Raw genomic sequence first — 23272 nt, forward strand, 5'->3', positions numbered from 1 at the left:
AGGGCGACCTGTCGTGAAAGGCGCTATACAGTATTTCTTACCATAATACGTTTATGATGCTTTTATTGTAATAGAAAGAAAATACTACACTGGAATCCTTAATGTGATGTACGGAATTGTGTGTAGCTTCTGTAAACTGTAGAATTGGTGAAAACGTTAGACTAGTGCAGATGCTTGTGAATATCAGACTCATCACTGCAGACCTCGAGGAAAGGTAACTGCATACCGTTTCCGTAGTACAGTAACTCTGCGCAGGAGAACTGCAAATAGGTCAAGTAACCAATTAGCCTTCTCTGGGGTACTTTTTTTTTTTTTTTTTTTTTTTTTTAAATCATTCGCGATTCTGCGATTCTGTGTCGTGTTTCCAGCCGGTTGTGTTTGACAGTAGGACCGCTTTCCGCTGGAGTGACGTGGTTAGGTGAAGAAAAGGGAGTTTCTTTGTTGGATTTCATCTCGGTTTTTATTTTCAGCTGTTGTGTTTTTTAATATACCATTTTCATCAGCCGCTGTTAAAGGAGCACGGAAGCTACATTTGTAGATACTTAGGTCGAGATCCTGGGGTGATAGACAGGAGAGAAACGAAGTGCATAGAGCGAGCGAGAGAAGAAGAATCAGATTCGGTAAGTCCTGCCGGAGAGGGTTTGGGTAATGATGGACAGGAAACCTTTTTACACAGATTACAATGAAGGTGTATCAACCTAAAGTGTCTTGGTATCGGGTTACTGTTAACACCAGTTAGCAGTGTGATTGTATACAAAACACCACAGGAAACGAAGAGGATTTTACCACAGTACTAGCCAGTCTCTCATGAATTCTCTGAAATAAAAACAAAAATACGAAGATCAACATCAAAATGCATGTCTTTCTCAAGTTTCTGCTCAAAAGAGCCAGCGTTTAGATATGTTTAACATACATTTCAATTATTAAGTATACGACAATGCTTCCAAACTATTTTTGAAATGTTAGGTAATGTAGAATATGTAATTAATAATGGTATTCCTCTCTTACATACTCAAGTAGTTCATTTCTATTGAGTCTGTCAACTCATTCTCTAAAATCTATTTTTATGTCATTTTTTACGATTTATTCTAATATGTTCATCAGAACATATATTCTTTTTGTCCTTGTACCTAGTCCTTTAGAAATGGCTCTTTTAGCATGGCTAGGATGTGCAGATGACATCGGTACTGATGCATGTCAGTCGGTTTGGAGTAAAGAACTGTTTTAATAGAGCCTTGATCAATTTGAATCAAGGTATTTTAATAATGTAAAATAAGTTCTAAAGATCATGTGTAACATTTCTTGTGTAGTTCTTATGCTATCTGTTCTGTTATCCAATGCTTCTTTACATGCCTCTAAAGTTTCATTCCTAGGAACACTGGGGTACAGGGATTTTACATCCAGGGAAAATAAAATAGTATTCTGTGGAAGTTTAGTGTTTTTAATTTGGATATAAATCCATTTTTATACAGTTTGTCTTCTAAAATGCTCACTTATTTTATGATGTTATTTGTTTTTCCTCCATATTTTACATTTTGCAGTTCAGTCTCTACTGCTTTCATGTAATCCACGTTGTCCATTATTACAATCTTTGACCCTACTGCTCTCATATCCACATTGTCTGTTATTACAATCTGTGACCCTGTATCTGCTGGTCTGACACTGTTACTCTCATCCTCTTAATCTGTGTAGCGCTTCTTCTTTATGTTTAGGTAAAGTAAGTTTATCTCTTTTTTTTTTTAGGCGTGTTACTATTTCATTTCTAACTGCTTCTATAAACATGTCTAACTATTTAGCTCTTCCACCTGGAGGAGTCCATAGTCTTCATAAGAATATAAGAAATTTTACAAATGAGAGGAGGCCATTCAGCCCATCTTGCTCGTTTGGTTGTTAGTAGCTTATTGATCCCAGAATCTCATCAAGCAGCTTCTTGAAGGATCCCAGGGTGTCAGCTTCAACAACCATTACTGGGAGTTGGTTCCAGACCCTCACAATTCTCTGTGTAAAAAAGTGCCTCCTATTTTTTGTTCTGAATGCCCCTTTATCTAATTCTTCTTTATTCAAGGCTAAATAGAATCAGTTCTTTTAAGTCTTATCTTCATAGCTCATTCATTTATTAAAGTAAAGACTCTGGACCATGCTGAAAAACAGAGGGATTGTCATTTATGGCACTTACAAATCCTGATCGCTTACAAAATAATATAACACATTTCGTAATAAAGGCGGTTTCATTTATATTAAATATGTTTTATATTCCCAAATCTGTCCCAAAGCTCCAATGTAATGCAGATTGATTAAGATTATCTAATTTATTGGCAAGGAATAATACCAGAGGTATAGCACTGACCACAGCTGCAAATTCAAAATTAGAACTATCAGTAACATGAAAAAGTAGATCACCATGCCCTGCAATGCATCCACCGTACGCTACAAACGGATGGTCGGTCAGACAGACATCCTCCATAGACCCCCATAGATTGTGAATACACTCGGTATTGTTAGCAAGTTTTATCACAATTAGTGAAATGGTTCTCTAGATATATCATCCATAAATATGAAACATTCAGAACTGTGACATACCCGCATCCACTGCTGTGCATTGCCAGTGTGTGATAATAAAAGCATCTGATCGAAGTGAAAGGAATCGGATTGTTTTGCTGGCTTCTCTCTCTGGAAACACTGTGTACCTGCATGGCAGTAACGATTCGTATTGTGTTTCAGGGGTTGTTGTGATTGTCAGGGTGACTCGCCATGAAGCTGTACAGCCTGAGTGTTCTCCATAAAGGGGCTTCCAAAGCCAACCTCCTCAAAGCAGCCTATGACTTGTCCTCCTTCAGCTTCTTTCAGAGGTCCAGGTCTGTACCTTCACCACCTTATTCACGTTTCCTTTGTTTTGCAGATTAGGTATTTCAGGGATGGAAATAAGAGTCCTATTGCATAGTAGTTTCACCCACTCCAGGTTTTAATACAATCTTGATTAGCCCCAATGTATAGGTAGCTAGGCTCAGGTGTGTTTTATTAAACTCCTAGCAAAATCAGGATTGGCTCAAACTGCTATGCAATGAGAGCCTTATTTCCATCCCTGGAATTTCGGGCACATGAAATGTATTTACTTATAAGCACACGTAGTAGCAGATAAAGCTTCTATGCATTCAGTTCCACGCTCATTCAGGTCACGGCGTTATTGAATAAAAGGTGCCCAGTTCGTAATGTGATGAGTCGTGTGATTTTTGAGGTGTTGGCTACAGTCATCTGAAGTTTAGTTGGCTTGAGATGGATTACAGAGGTGAAAGACTTAAAGTATGGTGGCGTTCTTGCAGTATTTGTAGCTAACAAGCAAGTTCCATACATTCTTCCTCGCAATACCATTCATTCATTATACAGTCAGCACTCGGATATCCGTTACCCATTTACATGTCAGTCGTGTTTTACCGCCCTTGTATTAAGATTAAAATCAATCCCCATTATTTATATATAAATATATGTGTAACAAATGAATACACTTGCTGGTCACACGTGATTTCTGACTCTTGTCAGTTTTCTGATACAATGCCCATCTCTTCAATGTTACAATGTACTTGTTTATTCGTCACGGGCCGCGTTTTTTCTTTTCTCGCATGCCAAATCTGTCAGTCTTTATTGTGCAGTTACAAAGCGCTTCCTCCAATTTCACATGCTTTTGTTCATTTTCATTTGTTAGTAAACTATGCCGTTAGAGCCTTATCGAGCACTATATTCTGCAATTTTGAAAACTGACTTTGGATACTGTTTTAATTCTGGAAACTGGTGTTGTTTTTTTTAATCTTTTGCTAAATTGCATTGCCTTTTACGTTTTTACGCAGTTCTGTGCATGGGTGACATTTTAATTTCATTTTGCTGGGGAATTTTACATACTGCTACAATACGTACTTGATTTAAATGTATGTAGTGTATTACAGTCCACGTGTCCACATTCGTCTCTTTTGGCAAGTGGAATTTTCAGAATCCTGTCGTTCTGAATTAAAATACTACTTCTGTTGAAAATATAGTACTGTACCAACCAAACTAATTACAGGACATCTAAACGGAAGCCTAATTATTTTAAAACACAGTCCTTTCAGCTATTTATTTTTGACATTATATCTTTTTTTGTGTTCCCTGAAAAAATGGACAAGGGTTGGAACGGGCCAGAATGAAATAATCAGATATGCGTCACACCTGTTAACCGTCACTGAAGTCAACATTTTATAGAGTCTGATATGTGAGTGCTGACTGTATAAGTCTCAAATGTGCAGTTTTGAAAGAAATCCATGTTATAACAAACATGCATTTTTATTTTAAAACGTATACTACACTAGGTTAAATAAACCTCTGTTATAAGCCATGCTTTTAGGCTGTTGGAGGCTTGTCAAGCTGAAATATCAGTGACTGAATGGATGAACACCCTTCCAGCACCTTGTGCCACTTTGTGTCAAGGCTGTGCTCAGGGCAAACAGTGGCCCGACCTGATATTTAGTACATGTGTGCAGACAGTGTATGTTCTGAAAGCAGTTTTCTATAGTCTTGATAGCCAGAAACATGCAGGCCATGTGAGAGCACAGTAATGTGCACGGAGCAGTTCCTGTGCTCCGTGGTGATTCAATTATATCATTTTTTTCTAATTTAATTGTTGCTTAATATGCTGCTTTCTGTCATGCCAAAAATCCAATAAACTGGTGTTCAAAGAGGTCTAGCTAATGCAGAGTACAGCGTGACACACAGTGACTGACTGGTTTTGTTTCAGTGTGCAAGAGTTCATGACCTTTACCAGCTCCTTGATTGTGGAACGTTCATCGCATGGAAGCCGGGCATCTGTCAAGGAACAAGGTAAACAAACAACAAAACTTTAGTTTAATAATAGGATGTTATATATTCCTTTAAAAGTAGGGTTAGCATTCTTAAAGACTTGTCATTTAATAAAGCTTGACCTATGTTTTTAGTACGTTGCAGGGTTTGCAGTTAGTTTTAAGTTATGTGGCACTTACAAAGTAGTAGGGGGCACTGATCGCATCGTAGCGTGCAAGGCCGATGGGGGTGCATTCTGGCATGATTTTGAATGGTTTACATGTACTAGTGGTCTGCTTGTAGTCTCTAACAAAGTACTCCATTAGTGCAATGAAGGAGTTTTATTTCAGTGCTGCTCACAGCAAGGCAAGATCAACAAGAATAAAAATTGACTTTTGGAGCATCAAGGCCCCTGCAATACAAGACTGGCTGAAAATGTGTGTGGAATTGGTGACCACACCTTTAATTGTGACCAGTAATATGGGAAACAGCATGCTGCAGCTCCAATGCTCATCATTAGTCAAGTCCTAATCTGACAGCATGTACTGTAACACAGACTGTTCTTATTACATGTTACCCTTTATATTTCAGTAAAAACAAGTTTAAACTGCAGCGTGTTCATTCTGCTATTTTTGATATTAAATACACCTCAGCAAGCACATTGTCATATACAGTGCTACCCCGTTATAACGCTGCTGTCGGGGTCCACAATTGTAGACTGCATTATTTGTGTTTCGCCTTATAACAAGTATTGTCATTTTTGTTCCTGAAATGATTTACAATGGCCAAATTAATATTGTAGTGTACCATGGAAAATGAAGGAAGGAGACACATACAGTTTGCAGGTACTGGAATCCATAGTTTATTGGGATGATTATTCCCGGCCCCTGTCGGCCTGGGCCACACCAAAAACAACAAACAGTCTTGCACATCCACTCAGCAGCTTGTCTGACTCGGCTGTCAGCTCTGTCCATGTTGATGTGGGCTTTCATGTCCCTGCCTACCCGGACGTCCATCAAATCAATCCAACACACACCCGCACACACACACAGGGTCCATTAAAATTTACACGACTCTTATTTAAATTGTATATTTCTTATAATAAATGTTGTAAACTGTAAATAAGTAACACAGAACCCAAGGACATTTATACACACTTGTAGACAGTTTGTTTTTACTTTTTAGAAGAAATTTCAGGGCATTTTGTTAAATGCACGAGTGTAACGTTCAAACCTTAAGTGTGTTTATTTTAGTTTTTCATGGTTCTTGTTCAAAATTTCTTGAATGCAACTGTTCATTTTAATTTTTTTTTCCCCCCCCCCACACGTTTGGTCACCATCACAACAGTTGTATGAAGCCGAAATCGGCTGACAAGCTTTCAGCTGATATCCCATCATGCCTTTTTTGTGAAAGGCGTACTTTACATGACCCCCCAATTTTCATGCATATGTATAGCTATTATGTACTCTGTCGCCTTACAGTATGATAATACAACACAAAATGGACAATGATAATACCTGAAAATAATCTTAAGATTTTTTTTAATAAAGTAGCCAGTGCAAATATATTATTATGTGGTGGACCTCGCAGGTCGCTGGCTTATTTTGAAAACCCTGAAGTTTTGTTAAATCCGACTGCTTGAAGAATATGATTGTGGATCCCAGACCATAAATCTGTCCTATCTTGCCCAGTGGTTCCTCTGATATGGCGTCGATCTAAACTGAGAGGGAGTTTGATCATTAAAAGAGAGCCCATTGTGTACCATGGTCATGACAAACATCAGTGCGTGGGAGGCTCTTTAATGTAGAAAATTTTACCTTACCTATGTTATGGGTGTAGTTTGACCACCTTGCACTGCTGTTATGGCTATAACACAGCAATGAAATCTGGCAAGTGCCGGCAAGGTTTTAGGACTGCCACCACGAGTCTAGTAGATGCTCTAGCTGAAGCCCATACTCTGTGTGCAACTGCACCAATGAGGGTTCCCATTTTCAAGATAACTAAAAACTCCATAGTGTTGCATTTTCACAGGTACTTTTCAAAACTTCATGATGGCTGGCTGCCGCCTTTTCAATTAGAAATGCCTGTAGTTAGAAAAAAGATTAAGCGACTTTCTAACCAAGCTGAAGTTACATCACTGGGTTCTGCTGATTTCAGACATTGCTCTTGTGACTTGGCTTGTCCCAAGAATCCCTGGATAAAAATGACAGTTACAATTATATTATAGTTATAATTGATACATTGCATACTATATCATTATACTGCAAACCAATCACCTTCAGTGCAGACTTGAACTGAGGTAGAAAGCGTGTTCTGTTCTGTAGAGCATCTCTGTTGTTTTTACTATGTTGTATGCAGAGGATCCATGGGGTGAATATTCTTTGCCTTCCCCCAGAGTACCTGTGCCACGTGTACGTGCGTAATGACTCGCTGAGCGCAGTGGTGATCGCTGACAACGAGTACCCTTCCAGAGTCTGCTTCACTCTGCTCGATAAGGTAAGAAACTGCAGTCTTGAATACATCTGCTATTTCTACATGCCTCTCCCATTATCAACTGGCTCAGGCGCACGGACCCTAGAAGACCCACGTCGCTTCTGTCTGCGACATTCTGTGTGTTTGATTACAACAATCAAGCCTATCGGTGCTTTAAATATAGAAAATGTTTCAAAGAGACAAAGTTCAATAATGAATCTTATTAAATTAAAACTGTCCTAGACTATTAAGTCAGGGTGTTCATGAGCAGATAAAACGACTAACATAGTTTAATTAATATAATTACATATAGTTTCTTAGTATTGACTAAAATATAATTTTCACATATTCTCCAATGTTAAACTGTCTCCAGGAAACATTGCAAAATAGAGGTCTTTATATCAAGTAATATCAATTAGACTCTAAAAAGAAGAAAAAAACAAAATAAACTTGAGGGATCATAAATCCCTAAATGAAAAGTCTTGAGTTTTTTCTGGCTTGACCACCTATGCTGTGTATTAATTTTAAAGAGCAGCGCAAACCTGGTTGATTCATTCCTTGGTCTCCGTTTTCAGGTATTAGATGAATTCTCCAAGCAGGTGGACAGGATAGACTGGCCTTCTGGCTCGCCAACTACAATCAACTACACCGCACTAGACGGCTACCTCGCCAAATACCAGGTGAGGAAAAACATGGAACACAGGCTGCCTCTCGGAAGCAGAACAGCGACGCCCAAATCCCCCCCAGTCTTTATTTTCACGTTGACCGTGACCACACTTGACTTGGTCTCATCTGACCAAAAACTTCCTGTGTTAGGTAACAGGATCCCACTTGACCCAACAGTCTCTTATGGACAGCATATACAGTAGAACCTGTCAAATTCAATAACCGCCATTAACCAATAGACCTGTGGCATGTGTCGTTTACACATGATGCTACCAAATAAATGGCACTGATGGAAAGTGATCAATGCACATTTTATTAGGGGTCTAAAATAGTAAATTCAACTCTAGCAGGACAGAATGGATTCAGTTGCAGATAATTACATTAGGTAATTAAAATGTTTGTAGTATAACAAACAAACAATCTTATACTGGATATAGCAAATAGTAAATTGTAATCATAACAATACATAAAGTTTTAGTATTATTTAGTAGCAAATGTTAGTTGGGATGGATATAATGTATATAAAACACTGTTAGATTAATGACTTCAGGTAATATATATGCACGTGTGTTCTGTAGATACATACTTGTGCATCATTTATACTGTAGTATTTTTCGTATGCAATTTGAGTTCTTTAAAGTGTACATTCAGGCAAACTATTTTAAATGTTTTGTTTATAAATCTAAATAGTCCTTGTATCGCATCAAAAGGAGCTTAGTTTACTGAAGAAGAAGCTGTTTATGTTCCTGTCGGGATCTGTGTTAGAGCAACTACAATGTAGCATAACGACTCCCTATAGAGAAGATATTTATACATAGCTGATGGACCCCTGTGAGGCTCAGGTGGGGTCCTATTACCTGTAACACAGGAATTTCCAAGTCAATATCTGGAAACAAAGTAAATGCATTTAAAGGAGGTTATTGCTTTAAAAAATAGTTGATGTTACACCTGTGTTCTTTTTATTGATTATTTTGTTTAGCCATTCTAGTTTAGAGTTGCCAAGATGTTTTGTTCTTAACTACATCATTTGTCATGGTCCCTCCTTTCTCCTAGAATCCTCGGGAGGCTGATGCTATGTCCAAAGTACAGGCAGAGTTGGACGAAACCAAAATCATTCTGGTGAGTTCGGTGAACTACATGATTTAGAGTAGTACTCTGCAATCCTTTCCATTGAACTCAAGCAGCGCTTTTCATGCCACGGGTTATGCAAAATATTAAAAAAGAAAAAAAAATTCAGAAGTATTTATTGTAATTCTCCCATGTTTTATTTTTATTTCCATCTGAAAAGTCACCGCATCAATCACATTGAAGGTAACACCAGCACAGCTATGCTTCCACGTCTATCTCGCATACCTTTGCAGGAAGTTTAAAGGTCAAAAGGTTACATTTACCTTGGAAACAGTATCATAGCAACAGCCTCTTCGCCCTCGTACATTGAACACCTGTACAGCTTCACTGTACTATTAAAATAGTTAAACATTTTTATTACTTCAAACGCAACTACATTTTCAAGAATTCTTTACCAATATGTAGATCCCCGTGTTTTTCGCTAATACAAAATACCAGAAAATAAAAATAAAAATCTTTATAAAACAAAGTTACACTTTACAAAATATAAGTAAATTAGCAATTGTAGTTAAGGCACACTTGTTACCATGGATATGGTGTGGAAGGAATGTAGCGGGTATTTGAACTCAAATTAAGTAAACTACATCGGTTAGTATACAGATTAATTCTAGTACATTAGATGCCGCTTATTAGCAACCTCTCAATTCCCAGCATAAAGTTGTTATTAACCGAACGTTTTCAAGTGTATGTATCTGGAAAAACGATGTATACTATAGTTGTAGAAACAGCGCACTGTTTCATTACAGTTAAAAAAATAAACACGAAAAACACCAAATATCAAAACAAACAACTGTTTACTAATACTATACGGATGTGTAAAACAAAAAATTATACACAGTACTGTATTGTACACATAGTACTACAACAACATACTATCAATATCCTTACAAACAGGAAACACACATGGTATACAGTATTTACATTTAATACAGAAGCATCATTTGAAAAGAAGTGGTTGTCTAATGTTTGTTTTTTTACGATTCTCCACCTCCAGCTGTAAATCCCACTCAATTTTGCGTGCAGCTTCGTAGCCAATTTCAAAATACGGGATACAACAGATTTTGAGATGCCCAACTTTTCTGCTCCCTGTACTTCTTTAGCACCGGGTTCACGTAGTGCCTCCAGAATCTGAACTTTATCGGCTATAGAAAGGTCTACCCATTTTGAAGCCATGATGACAGACGACAGTCAGACACTGCTATGCCTGTGCACGATGTATTCGTTTGCTTGCCGTAGCCTAGAATTGTAAAAAAAAAAAAAAAGTTGTCATTAAGAAAATGTTGTTAATAACCAAAAGTTGTCTATCAGGGTTGCTAATAACTGACATCTACTGTATCTCAAAGTGTGGTAGCTTGCTATGTTTGACGGTGCAATTCTTCAGATTCAAGACTCGAAGTAGTGCGTTTTATTTACAAACAAAAGGCAAAGCAAAAAAATCTGCATCCCCACGGAAAGCTAAACTAAGCTCTTTTAAAACCCAAGGAACAGAATGGCTGACTTTAAACTTGAAGCTCAGCTGAGAATTTCTCTCATTTGGTGATTTGAAAGACAAGTTCAGATTTCCCATTTAGATGTCCTTTGCTGCTTCTCTCAAAATAACCATCTGCTTTTATAACGGTGCGATTTGTGGCGTTATAGGTAAGAGCGGCTGGCAGAGCCTTGTTTAACTAAATTTTGAGGGGTGTATTTTCTCGGCCGTTTCAAAACGGATCGGGACAGCATTTCGTATGCTCCGTGTCCATGTGACAGAGAATTTCTTTGTCCAAGTTTCGTGAAAATCTTTGCAGTAGTTTTCAAGTTACAGAAAAAAATAGTTTTGACAATTATTTTTTTTTTTTTTTTTGAGCTAAAATAACTAAAAAATGCCCGCTTGTTTAAACACCATATCTGACAGCCGGATAGTACTCATTGACTAGGAGTGCCTTTGTTTTGGAAATGAAGAAATTGATAAAGTATTTAGCGAGTTATTTTATTTTTTGTTAACTCAGAAGTTACTCCTGCACAGTCGGGCTCCACCACCAAGAGTACGTTAGCAGGGATTCGTCAGTTTAATCATTCTCTGTGGGTAATTTAATTGGAATTCCTTATTCTTGTGGTTTATGTGGATCCTGACTTTATCCATTTCATTTTTTTATGACTTATTTACATTTTCTTTTTTAAATGCTTCCACCAACCTTAACTCAGTCTGTGAAGCTAATCCCCGGATGTAGTACCATGATTGACAGCGCTGTCTCCAATGGGGACTCCAGAAGCTGATGTAGCAACGAATGAAATTGTACCTCTCTTAAATATTTACAGCCAAGGTATTAGTCAGTATATATTTTAGTTTATATGCATTCTATACACTTTAAAACAGTCATAAAAGTTCTATATTCGTATTACCAATATATTCTGTTTGATAATGTATTACAAACAATATAATGTGAGTGATAATTAAGATTGCCAAATAATAAATTGCTCACAAACAATTATAGATTTGCAGCATTTGACTGTGAACTGTGATGGACAATACATACAGTATAGCTGTGAATACACTAGGGTAGCTGCATTTGAACAACAAAAGTAAAGTCAGTGCTTGAGTGTTTTTCTTTTTTCTTTGTATGTCTTTTACCCCAGCGTTTTGTTTACATGTTGAAATCCCTAGTGACAAGTATGTGGGAGATCCTGTTCATGATTATTAGGCTAGTATATTGTTTCTGTTAAGCCATGAAATGGTTGAATCGATTGTATTGAAATGTGCCGTTCTCCTCCTAATGACGCAATTTGAATCATTGCACGTTTTTAAACAAGGTATGAATATAAATACATTTATGAATATATTCAAGTTATTAATAATCAATCAGATAGCTAGCCTAATATAAATGTAACTAAACTATTCATGTTTTTAAAAATTCTCAATGTAAGCTTAATAATAATAGCTTCTTTTATGTATGAGAAGTCTATGTATATATGTTTAATGTATTTAAAATGTGGTCCTATTTGAATGTTTGTTATAATAGCAGATCATTTCTCTTATGCAAAAACTAACAGTTGCATCACAAATAAAAAAAATAAATAGCAAACCAAAAACTTCCTTTAATATATAAAGAGAGGACTACAATCTAAATGGAGGGATCTATTCCATTGCATATAAATATCATGTTTTAAAATCAGCCTTCCAGTGAAAAAAGAATGGATATTAAACACAAAAACTACGATTTACTTGACGGTAAAGAGCTGACAAGGCTTTTCAGCACACGCTGCTTCACTCTGGTACAGCAGGTGGGTTCACTTCAGACAACGTGTGTAGTCACTAGTGGGTTGCTGAGGATTCAAAAGTTCTCTGAAACAGCCTAATAGATATACAAGTTCAGAAGTGTCACTGTCATGAATGGATAAGAAAGATCTATAAACTTCATGGATTGCTTGGGTGGAAAATGCTTGTGTAACATGTTGTTTGTCTCCTTTGAATGATCTCATTACTACGGAACCCCCTAAAGAGACATGGTGTAAATTATGGGCTCCTATCTCATGCACACGACTCACTGTAAAATTCCTTGTATAGGTCGCACTGGCCTAAAAGTCACTCCCCCCTTTTTGAGACTTCAATTTTAGGAAAACACCTTTTTTTGAGTTTAAAATCCTTTTTTTTTTGTTTGTTTTTGTTTTTTGAGCATATTATATGTTGAACACATATAATAAAGAAAAATACACAGGTTTAGTTTTGATACAACCCTTGTTTGCAACATTTTATTCCATTAATAATTTTTTTTTTGTTTGTTTTGAGCTAAACTGCTAATAGAAGCTCTCTTCTGTTTTTCAAAATACAGTAGAGTCAATTATCCTAATAATTTGGCTTGGAAGCCTAATAATAACAGTAATTATTAATAGTAATTGGGACCGATACTAGTTCGCATAATCAACGGGCATTAATAACAATGACTGTACCTTTAATAATATATACAATAAAGTACCTACTGCTGATATATAGCTAGTAACCTATTCTATCACACTAAGCATACCAAATTACAAAGCTTTACAAATAATTTGCAATTCAGTAAAACTAACACCTACAGTTATGGTAATGCAATACTGTAATTAAATGTACCATATACCAAACTTTGAAAATCATCTAAGAATACAATTCAGCACAAGTTTGACACATTACAGAACTTTAGGAATCATTAAACTTCAAAAATTCAGTAAAACGTTTCTATACTTTGATACTTGCTTTTAAGCATTGTAATAACGTGCAATTGAAATTTAATACAATAAGTTATTTAGCTGCTCAGTAACAGACAGGATCTCCAGCCTTTACTGACAAAATAGAAGAAAAATCAAGAACGAGGTGACTTTTTAATTTGCTTAAAGGGTACACAAGGACCTTTTTATTTTATTATTTTAATGTTCCCATGTATTTCCGTAAGGTGTGTGTTATTTTTATTTCTTTTTTCATTTTGACCACTTTTTTAACTTTTAAATTGCATTCCCTGCCTCAGTATGGCTTCCCTGGATTAACAATACTATCAATCAAATAAAAAGACACTGTCGTAAGATGGAACGAAAATGGAGGGCTACAAAATTACAGATCTATTTTGATATTATGAAAGATTATCTATCGAGGTACAATGAAGCTATAAGATCTGCAAGATGTGCATGTTTCTAAAAATTGATTGAGGAAAATAAAAATAACTCCAGGGTCGCTTTTCTCAACAATAGATAAATTGATAAATCCTTCATTCTCACCCATCTGCAACATAGAAGTGTCCTCGTCCAAGTGTGAAGAATTTCTCAACTACTTTGAAAATAAAATAAAGACTATTAGGGAACAAATTCCATCTTATGGTTCTAATTTAATTATTTCAGATAGACTGGGGAAAACAGTGATGGAATCATTTTCTTGTATTACTGCACAGGAACTAAACATGATTGTCATGCACATGAAATCCACAACTTGTATGTTAGATCCCATTCCAACAAGGTTTCTGAAGGATGTCCTTAGTTACTTGTGTAATGATATTCTTGCCATTATGAATAGTTCGCTGGAAAATGGAATAGTTCCGGCTTCTTTCAAAATTGCCCTGGTTAAGCCCCTACTTAAAAAACCCAACTTAGACAGTTCACTGCTGAGTAACTTCAGACCCATTTCAAATATCCCTTTTCTAGCAAAAGTTCTTGAAAAGGTAGTGCTTAAACAACTTAATGGCTTTCTAATTGCTAATAATATGTTTGAAAAGTTTCAGTCTGGGTTTCGTTCAAATCACAGTACAGAAACTGCCCTGGTAAGAGTAATAAATGACTTATTAATGAGTGCAGATTCAAATGCTATATCCATTCTTGTTCTTTTGGACCTTAGTGCTGCGTTTGATACTGTGGATCATTCCATCTTAATTGATCGTCTTAAGGGATGGGTGGGCCTAGATGGTAAAGTACTAAACTGGTTTAGATCCTACCTTACAAACAGTTCTTTGTTTCACTGGGGGAGTCTGTGTCTGGTTTAGAAAATATTACCTGTGGTGTCCCTCAGGGTTCGATTCTTGGTCCGATATTATTCTCTTTATACATGTTACCTCTAGGCCAGATTATTCATAAACATGCTGTAAATTTCCACTGCTATGCTGATGATACACAGTTATACATCTCTGTGAAACCTGGTGACATTAGCACAACATCAGCTTTACTTGAGTGTATCATTGACATCAAAACTTGGATGTCCTTAAGTTTTCTGCAGTTCAACTCTGATAAGACAGAAGTGTTGATAGTAGGCTCTCAGCAACAAATTGATTTATCAGAAATACATTTGGGGGACTTAACTCCTGTAATGCTGTTTTTTCTGGACTTACTAGCCAAGCTTTATTAAGGCTACAGCTTGTGCAAAATGCAGCTGCAAGGGTCCTTATCAAAACCAAAAGTAGAGCACATATAACTCCTGTACTTGCTTCTCTGCACTGGCTTCCAGTGAAATATCGAATTGATTTTAAAATTCTATTGCTTACATTTAAAGCACTAAATGGAATGGCACCAGATTACCTCTCAGAGTTGTTGTCTCTTTATCAGCCTCGGCGTGCATTGAGGTCGACTAATAGTGGCCTCCTCTGTATTCCGAGGGTGAGGCTCAGGAGGAAAGGAGAGGTTGCTTTTTGTGTTCGTGCTCCGCAGCTGTGGAACTCTCTCCCCGACCATGTCAGAGGTTCACCTACAGTAGCTACTTTTAAATCTAGGCTTAAGACCTATTTTTATAATTTAGCTTTTTGATTTTAAATATTGTTGTTTTTAGTTGTTTTAAACTGTGTCTTTTTTCTCTTTTTTAACCTGTTTATCAATTTTATGCCGTTTTATTAACTTTGATTTTAATCTTGTGTTCTGTTACCTTCTTTTTTGTTTTTTGTGCAGCGCCTTGAACCTTGTGGTATGAAAGGTACTCTATAAATAAAGATTATTATATTAGATTATTATTATTATTATTAATGAATTGTATTTATATAGCGCCTTTCATAGCAGGAGTCACAAAAAAGAAAAATAGAGAAATACATGTAAAACAATAAGCACAATTACAAAAAAGACAATTGATAAAAATATGTTGAGTCCAGATTTAAAAGCCTCAGTAGTCTTGCAGTCCATCAAGTGTCCAGGCAGATTGTTCAATAGGCAGGGGACCATCGAGCAAAAAGCCCGGTCTCCCATAGTGCACAGCCTTGTCTTCGGCACAAGCAGATTCCGCGGTGGCAAATGAAGGTTAAGCATGTCCCTGACATATGATGGGCCAAGGCCATGCAAAGCCTTAAACGTCAGCATCAAGATCTTGTAGTTTATTCTGAATTTTACTGGTAGCCAATGTAATGATACCAGGATTGGCGATATATGCTCATGCTTCCTTGATCTTGATAAAAGCCGTGCAGCACTATTTTGCACATACTGCAACCGATTCATTAATTTTAAAGAAACACCAGCAAGCAAGGCATTACAATAGACCAAGCTTGATGTAATAAAGGCATGAATTAGTTTCTCCACATCAGGCAAAGACAAGGTTGACCTAAGGCGGGCAATATTCCATAAATGAAAAAAGGACACTTTGCAGATATTCTTAATGTGAGCCTCAAATGACAGAGTGGAATCGAACTTTACACCTAGGTTAGTAACTTCTGATATTGGACTAATGCCCATTAATAACCAACCCTAAATTGCCAGCTTTCCTGACCTGATGTGTAGAACCCAATAACATGACCCCTGTCTTGCTACAGTTTAACTGCAAGACATTTTGCTGCATCCATGTTTTTATATCAGTCAGACAGTTAAGTACAGAAACAGCCAAAGAAACATCCGGTTTAGTCTGTAAATAGATTTGTGTATCATCAGCATAGCAATGAAATTGAATGCCGTACTGCCTAATTATTTGACCCAGTGGGAGCATGTAAATATTAAATAGAAGAGGTCCCAGCACAGAACCCTGAGGATCACCAGATGTAACAAAGGTAATGTCAGACTGTGACAAGGTACACCCCACCCCTGTATTATTATCTGTATTTTTATATATTTGTATTTATAACGGTGAAAAAGCAGTGTTTTATTGTTTGTTTTTAATTAAAACCTGTGAGAATGTGGCTGGTGCCTCAACAAGGTAATTGCTTTATTGATAATTAATTAAGGCTCCAGCCACAGCTTAAAAGAACCCGCTCCAGGCTGATCGAGGCATTTTTTGAGCCACAGACGAGAGTACTGTGTTGAGCTGGAGAATATAAGAGAAGCAACTGCTACCGCTGTACCACACGGTATTTGTTTGCTGGTTTATTTTGGCCACCGGTCTCTTTTTGTTTTGTGTATTGTGAAGTGTTTTGTTTATTTCATTTATTATTATAAGCCGAGCGCAAACACGTCTCGTCACGTCACACCACTCGCAGTCTTGCCACACAGACTTTAACCCCCCTAAGGTAATATACTGCTTTCTGTTCGACAGCTAGGAGGTAAACCACTGAAGGACAGTAACAGAAAGACCAATGAGGTCCTTCAGACCGCACTTAGATCCAATAAAACAAGAATGGATGGGGAGCCTGAGTCTGCAGCCATCAACAAATCATTTACTACCTTAACTAGGTCAGTTTCCGTGCTGTGTGCGGGTCTAAAACAGGACTGGAAAGGTTCATGAAGCTGATTTAACACTAAATGGGACTGATGCCGAGACGCTACCACCCGTTCTAAAATTTTGTCCAGGAAAGGTAGATTTCAGATTGGCCTTAATTACATAAAGCTTCAGGGTCAGGATTTGTTTTCTTCAATAATGGAGTGGCCAGTGTGAGAGATGAGGGAACAACACCAGATCTCAATGATTCATTGATTAAACTAGTTACTAAGGGGCATAAGGATGAAAAACAAAACTTGAGTAAAGAGGTGGGAATGGGATCTAAAGAACTACTAGTGGAATTCATTTTGGCAACTAGCTCAGATAGACCTGTAGAGGTAATTTCGACAAAGTCAGTTAAAACAGTACCAGTGCAGGCAGGAGAATCAACAGATAAGGTAGCATTGGTTTCAGAAGACAGAATTTGAAGTCGTATATTATCAATCTTATTTTTAAATCTTCTTGTGATAGTAGAGAATAGCAGCCTAGAATTACCACTACCTCCTTCAATAAGGCCAGAGTAATACGAGGACCTAGCTAATTTCAATGCAGTACCATAAGCTAATTGATGTGCTTGTAGGATTGTAAATGAACAATTAGACCAGTCTTCCACAAACGCTCAAGTTTACGCCCTGCTGCTTTCATTGTACGTAACTCCTCAGTGAGCCACGGGGAAGAATGGGAGAAAGACACAAGACAGGTTTTTTCCAGTGCAAAATAGTCCAAAGTGTCACTTAAAGAACGGTTGTACACCTCTACCATATCATCCAAGGAACACAGATTACGATCACATAAAGATAAGACAGCAACCACATCCGAAAACACAACTGTGTTGATTGATTTTAAGCTACGAAATTTCATGAGAGGCTTGGTTTTAGACCTAGAGGTGTAATCAGATCCAGAAGAACAGCCATATGATCAGAAATACCAAGTTCATGAACATGGAAGTCAGAAGCAGACAACCACCAGTAATAATGAGATCTAATATCTCCCCTAACAGGAGAATTCTATTAAAAATTGGGCACAGAGATGTAAGGAGGTCAGCAAACTCACTAAACAATGAGTATTAGGTCTAGGATGGCTATAGACTAGAATTACAAGAAGTAAATGAGAGGATCTTAATTTTAAAGCCAAACATTCAAATAAGTTCACATCAAGAATAGGTACCAGGCTCAATTCTATATCTAAATGATGACAAACAGCTGGACCCCCACCCCAACCAACAGCCCAAGCTTTTTCCACATAGCCGTAGCCAGGTGACGCTACTTCATTTAACAGAAAATAATAATCTTGTTGATGCCATGTTTCTGTTAAACATAAGTCGTCAAGCTTCTTTTCAGATATAAAATCAGAAAGAAAAGACTCTTATTTGTAAGAGGTAGTGTGTAAAAAAGAGCCAACTTCACAGATTTTAATGATGTTAAAATCTTAGGTCGGTTTGCATCTTGTATTTGACAGTTGCTCAGAGAATTTAAATCAGCACCACGACATAGAGAGGGGCACTGGTGGTAGCAAGATCTCAACTTTAATATTTTTAGAGGTTCTTAGAGTGCTGCTACTTGTAGTAGAATTAATATACCCACATGGACCTCTCGGAACTACATTTCCCATAATCCTTCTTCTCACATATGTAACTGAGATGGATTTACCAGAGAGCAGGAGGATGATGGGAAATGTAGTTCTGAGAGGTCCATGCGGGTACATGGGAAGCCATATTGAGGCAGGGAATGCCATTTTAAAAGTTTAATAAAGTGGTCAAAATGTAAAAATAAAATATAAAAATTAAACAATACAGACACCTTACATAAACAGTTGTAGCAACACATGGGAACATGTAACACAATAAAATAAAAAGGTCCTTATGTACCCTTGAACTGCAACCATTTAAAGCACACAATGCTCCATCTAAGGTTTTGGTGGTCTGAATAATTCTGGTCCTTTTTTTGGCAGCTAAATCTCGTAGCCATTTTAGCAGCAGAAGCTGAGTGCGTAATACACCACACATAATTTATCATGTGATTACAGGTGCGTTCGGTTGATTAGACAAAGATCGGATAATTGACTCTCTACTGTAATTGGTTCAAGTCAATTTAAGAACAATGTCAAAATGCATCAAAATATAGATATACTACTACTGTAAGTGCCAGTAGGAACAGTGTAAACCACTGCATACAGTGCAGTACAATTGCATTAAACTTCCAGCAGTACAATAATACATTACTTTTGATTTGTTAATCAGAACCATACCATACACATAGTTTACAAGTGTACCACTGCATTGCACTGACACGAAGAACAGTTACAGTATGTATTAAAGTCATTAAAAGTACTCCATTCAAACAAAATGTTTCCTACATTGGGCCATAAACACTTTCCTCCTATCAGTTTGTTTTTCTTTCACCATATTTAATTTGTCTTTGTTTCGTCTCCAGTCAGCTTTTTTCATTAATTCCAAACTCTCTCTAAGGCATTGTGATTGCCATGCTTTTCAGCAAAGTCAAAGTGAGACGTAATTGTAAGTGACTCTGCAGCTGATGCATAGTTCACACACCCTAGTCTCTGTAAGTCGCCTTGGATAAAGGTGTCTGCTAAATAAACAAATAATAAAACAAATAATACTGTACAGTAGGGGGTGGGACAAAGTCAGTGCGGCATTGTTTTGATGTAGGTTGCTAAAATCTAGTTTTCAGCATAAAAAGCAAAGTATATTTTGGCTGATTATCGTGTAGTTAGAAATTTAGACCAGAATAGGCACGTTTTCTTTGTTTTGACTCAGTACTAATAAAATTAATTATTGGATGGGACAAATAACATGACAACGAATGTGCTGCATATATTGCCTTTATTAAAGTATGCCAGATGACCTTGGGTAACTGAGTTTGAGGACTGTTTCTAATCGATTTCCACATCTGTATAACTTGGCAAAGCTTTGCCTTACACTTCAGTGAATGCAGAACATGCAGTCTCAATGTATGGGCAAGGCCACACCAGACAGAGAATGTCAGCTGCAACTGCTAGGGGATGTTGCATGCTTGCCTTTAACAAATGACAGCACTCTGTTTTAGTAAGGAAGCAAGTATCACTATTTTTAGGCTTTTATTGTGCTCTGAAATACTGTCTACTTAAGTTTATTTAATGTTTAAACAGGTCTGCGAAATCCTAATTTTATTCCATAATGTAAATTTACCGCCGTTTGGTACGGATCCCGGGGGCGGGTTCAGTCTGAATGTTGACAGATCAGTGGCTCAGGAGGGTGGGAAGGAAATTCATAGAGATCCGGAAATTGATACATTTAACCGCTATTTATTTTTCTTCACATACATGCGTCTGGGTCGAGAGGAGGTCAGTCAAGAATCTGAAAGCTTGCGTTTAACATTCAAAATGACTAATGGTATTGAGATTAACATGAGCTGAAATGCTGTAGATCCTGACAAAAATAATCAGGTTGTTGATATTTAAGTTTGTGTGAGCCGTAACTGTGGCTGTAGTAATCCCATTGGTGTATCTTTGTTTGTGGCACTGGTACGGTAGTTTAGTAGACACACCGGCGCATATGTCGCACCGGTGTATTAGTCACTCCCCCCTTTTAAAATCGACTTATACAACATTTTTTACGGTGCTGTCTCGTGCTCACCAGCCTTCCATTTTAATTTTTACACCATGTACTTTCCGGAGGTTCCGTACATTTCTGTGTCACACATACATCAAATTTATTTTCTAGCATATCAAACTTGTTTTTGTGTCCTTCATAAACAAATCCAAAAAAAGAAAAAAAGTTGTAAATTGACAGTTGTAAATATGAGTACTTGGAAAAGTACTTGATAAATAACTTGTCTCATTCCATATGTGTTAATATTACAACAGCTATTCTAATTAGCTTTTCCAATTCACATATAATTCTGTGACGACATGAAAACAACCGTGGTTGTTCTGGTTTTAGACCTGGCCTGCTCACTGGTGACTCCACATGTTGTCTGAAGTGAACCCACCTGCTGTACCAGTTAAGCAGTGTGTGCTGGAAAGCCTTGTCAGAGCATGGGTCAGGTAAGGGCGCAGTGGTGGTCTTACCTGACAATTTCCCGTCTTTTTGGAATTGTCAGCTCTTAGCGTCAAGTAAAACATCGTTTTTTGTGTTTAATTGCATTCTTGTTAGAATTTAATGTGTATAGTTAGAACCTGAAAGTAAAACCTTTGCTTTTTTGTTGCTTTTGTTGCCCTTTCCTGGTGTAAAGACCATCGGCGTATAGGCTGCATAGTACTTACTAGTGTGAATTCAGGATTTCAGTTTGAAATGATTGCATTTTTAATAGTGGCGGCATTGTTCGATTCTCAAATGCTGCCACTGCGGCATTGGTGCCTAAAAAGGTTGAAAAACACTGAACTAAAGCAAAATAAAAAATCAATATAAAGGTATTGGAATAAACAAAAAATAAGGGGATTTTAAAAGGTTATATTGCTGTATAATCACATGAAAAGGCTCTTGTAGCTCTTATGCATGAAATACATTTGGGACTATCTTAGAAAACAGTTGACAATGTAAAAAGTTAATATCTAATAGAAAACCAGTTTGCTTTAATGTGATCTTTATCAGTGGGGACACTTATCCTCATGGGCTTATATATGAAACCAAATGATTAACTGCTTTTTCTCATAAACTTAATTCAGTAATGAAGCATCTCCTATTGCTGCCACTGATCCAGACTTCTGCATTGCTATAACACAATTTGCGTGCGGCTTTGGCTTCTAACATACACGACTGCCATATTACGATCATGAGATTGCATATTGCCTTTACCTGTGGACAAAGTATACTGATGTAACATTCCCGCTGGGCTGTGCCATGGGGATGCTTGGTTTCTGATCTAGTTAAGTGCTGAAATCTGAGGATTATTCATATCTTATATATGTTAATTTATTGGCAGCACAACACAATGGAGTCCTTGTTGGAGAGAGGTGAGAAGCTGGATGATTTAGTCCAGAAGTCTGAACACTTGGGAAACCAATCCAAAGCCTTTTACAAAACTGTGAGTATTTGTATGTATGTGTTTTTTTAGATGATATAACAAATAAATATCTAATTCAGTGTTAAAATAGATATTTTATTGTCTATTAAAAGCATCTTGCTGGCAGCCATAACACTTGAGTGTGATTTCAGCAGCACTTGGAAGCTAAGTTTAGACTGTCCAGTACCTTGGTGTAGTGGGGACACCAATTCAAAACCAGCCGCAAGAAGTGATGTTATTGGCAAGAACTTAACAAACACCCCAGTAATGTGTTGTGTGTTACCAAAAAGTGCTGAATGTCCAGCCCTCTCCTCTAAATCAACAGAGCTATATGGTGGAACTCAATGAGCCATCTGCCAGACAGTCCTGCTATGAGCATTAAACTGTAGACAAGAAAGAAGGTATGGGGAGTCCCCTACTGTCTCCACTGGTAAAGGGACAGTGTGGTGTGCAGGGTGAGTCATACAGTCAGGGGAGCACAGGTTTGCTTCCTGGGGGTGTGAAGTCACCGGTTTTTGCTGGGGATTCTGGAGGGAGTGTTGCATTAGCTCTGGCGCTCCCCAGGGTTAGGGAGGCATAACCAGCAGGGACTGTTTCTCCTCATCGTGCTTCAGCGGACCCTACCGGCCAGGTGCCTGGTGAGCTCAGGAGGACATCTTCAGAGGCCAGTAGACATCCGCTCTCAAGTTCCTGGGTGTAAAAGAGGCAATTGGCCTGGTCTTGGTATTGAAGGATGCCCACTGACTATCCGTTGTCATGAACTGTTGGGGGAATTGCTGTGGTGAGAGAACGTTATTGGACATTCTAAACTGGGGATAAAATCGGGAGAAAGAACAAATGAAGTCTTGAATGTTTCTCTAACCAAATTAACTATCTGTCATTTAACATCACTTATATCACCAAAAAACTTGAGATGCTTCACAGCTTTCCTGTAGGGCACTGAAAGAGCAAGTTCATTCGAATAGTCAACTAAGGATGTTTAACATGTCTGAATTGTTTTAATACATTAACATACCCTGTCCAAGAGTTACTATGTTAAACTACAAAATGTCTAGTAAATCTTAGCCAATATATCTTGCCATTTTGTAGGTCTTAGATCTTCCTC

General features: G+C 37.4%; 1 protein-coding gene across 1 annotated transcript in view; it reads left to right on the top strand.

Moving 5' to 3' along the window:
• The first annotated feature begins 352 nt into the window (after nucleotides 1–352).
• The window catches only part of LOC117397938 (synaptobrevin homolog YKT6), a 28396-nt gene continuing 5476 nt past the window's right edge, over nucleotides 353–23272 (top strand). Inside the window, exons 1-7 of the mRNA XM_059008467.1 lie at nucleotides 353–620; nucleotides 2722–2855; nucleotides 4763–4845; nucleotides 7199–7299; nucleotides 7851–7955; nucleotides 8995–9060; nucleotides 22087–22188. Coding sequence (XP_058864450.1) covers nucleotides 2752–2855; nucleotides 4763–4845; nucleotides 7199–7299; nucleotides 7851–7955; nucleotides 8995–9060; nucleotides 22087–22188 — 561 coding nt within the window. The 5' untranslated portion in view covers nucleotides 353–620; nucleotides 2722–2751. The remainder of the gene's footprint in view (nucleotides 621–2721; nucleotides 2856–4762; nucleotides 4846–7198; nucleotides 7300–7850; nucleotides 7956–8994; nucleotides 9061–22086; nucleotides 22189–23272) is intronic.

Source organism: Acipenser ruthenus, chromosome 37 (assembly GCF_902713425.1).
Source record: "Acipenser ruthenus chromosome 37, fAciRut3.2 maternal haplotype, whole genome shotgun sequence".
Taxonomy (NCBI): domain Eukaryota; kingdom Metazoa; phylum Chordata; class Actinopteri; order Acipenseriformes; family Acipenseridae; genus Acipenser; species Acipenser ruthenus.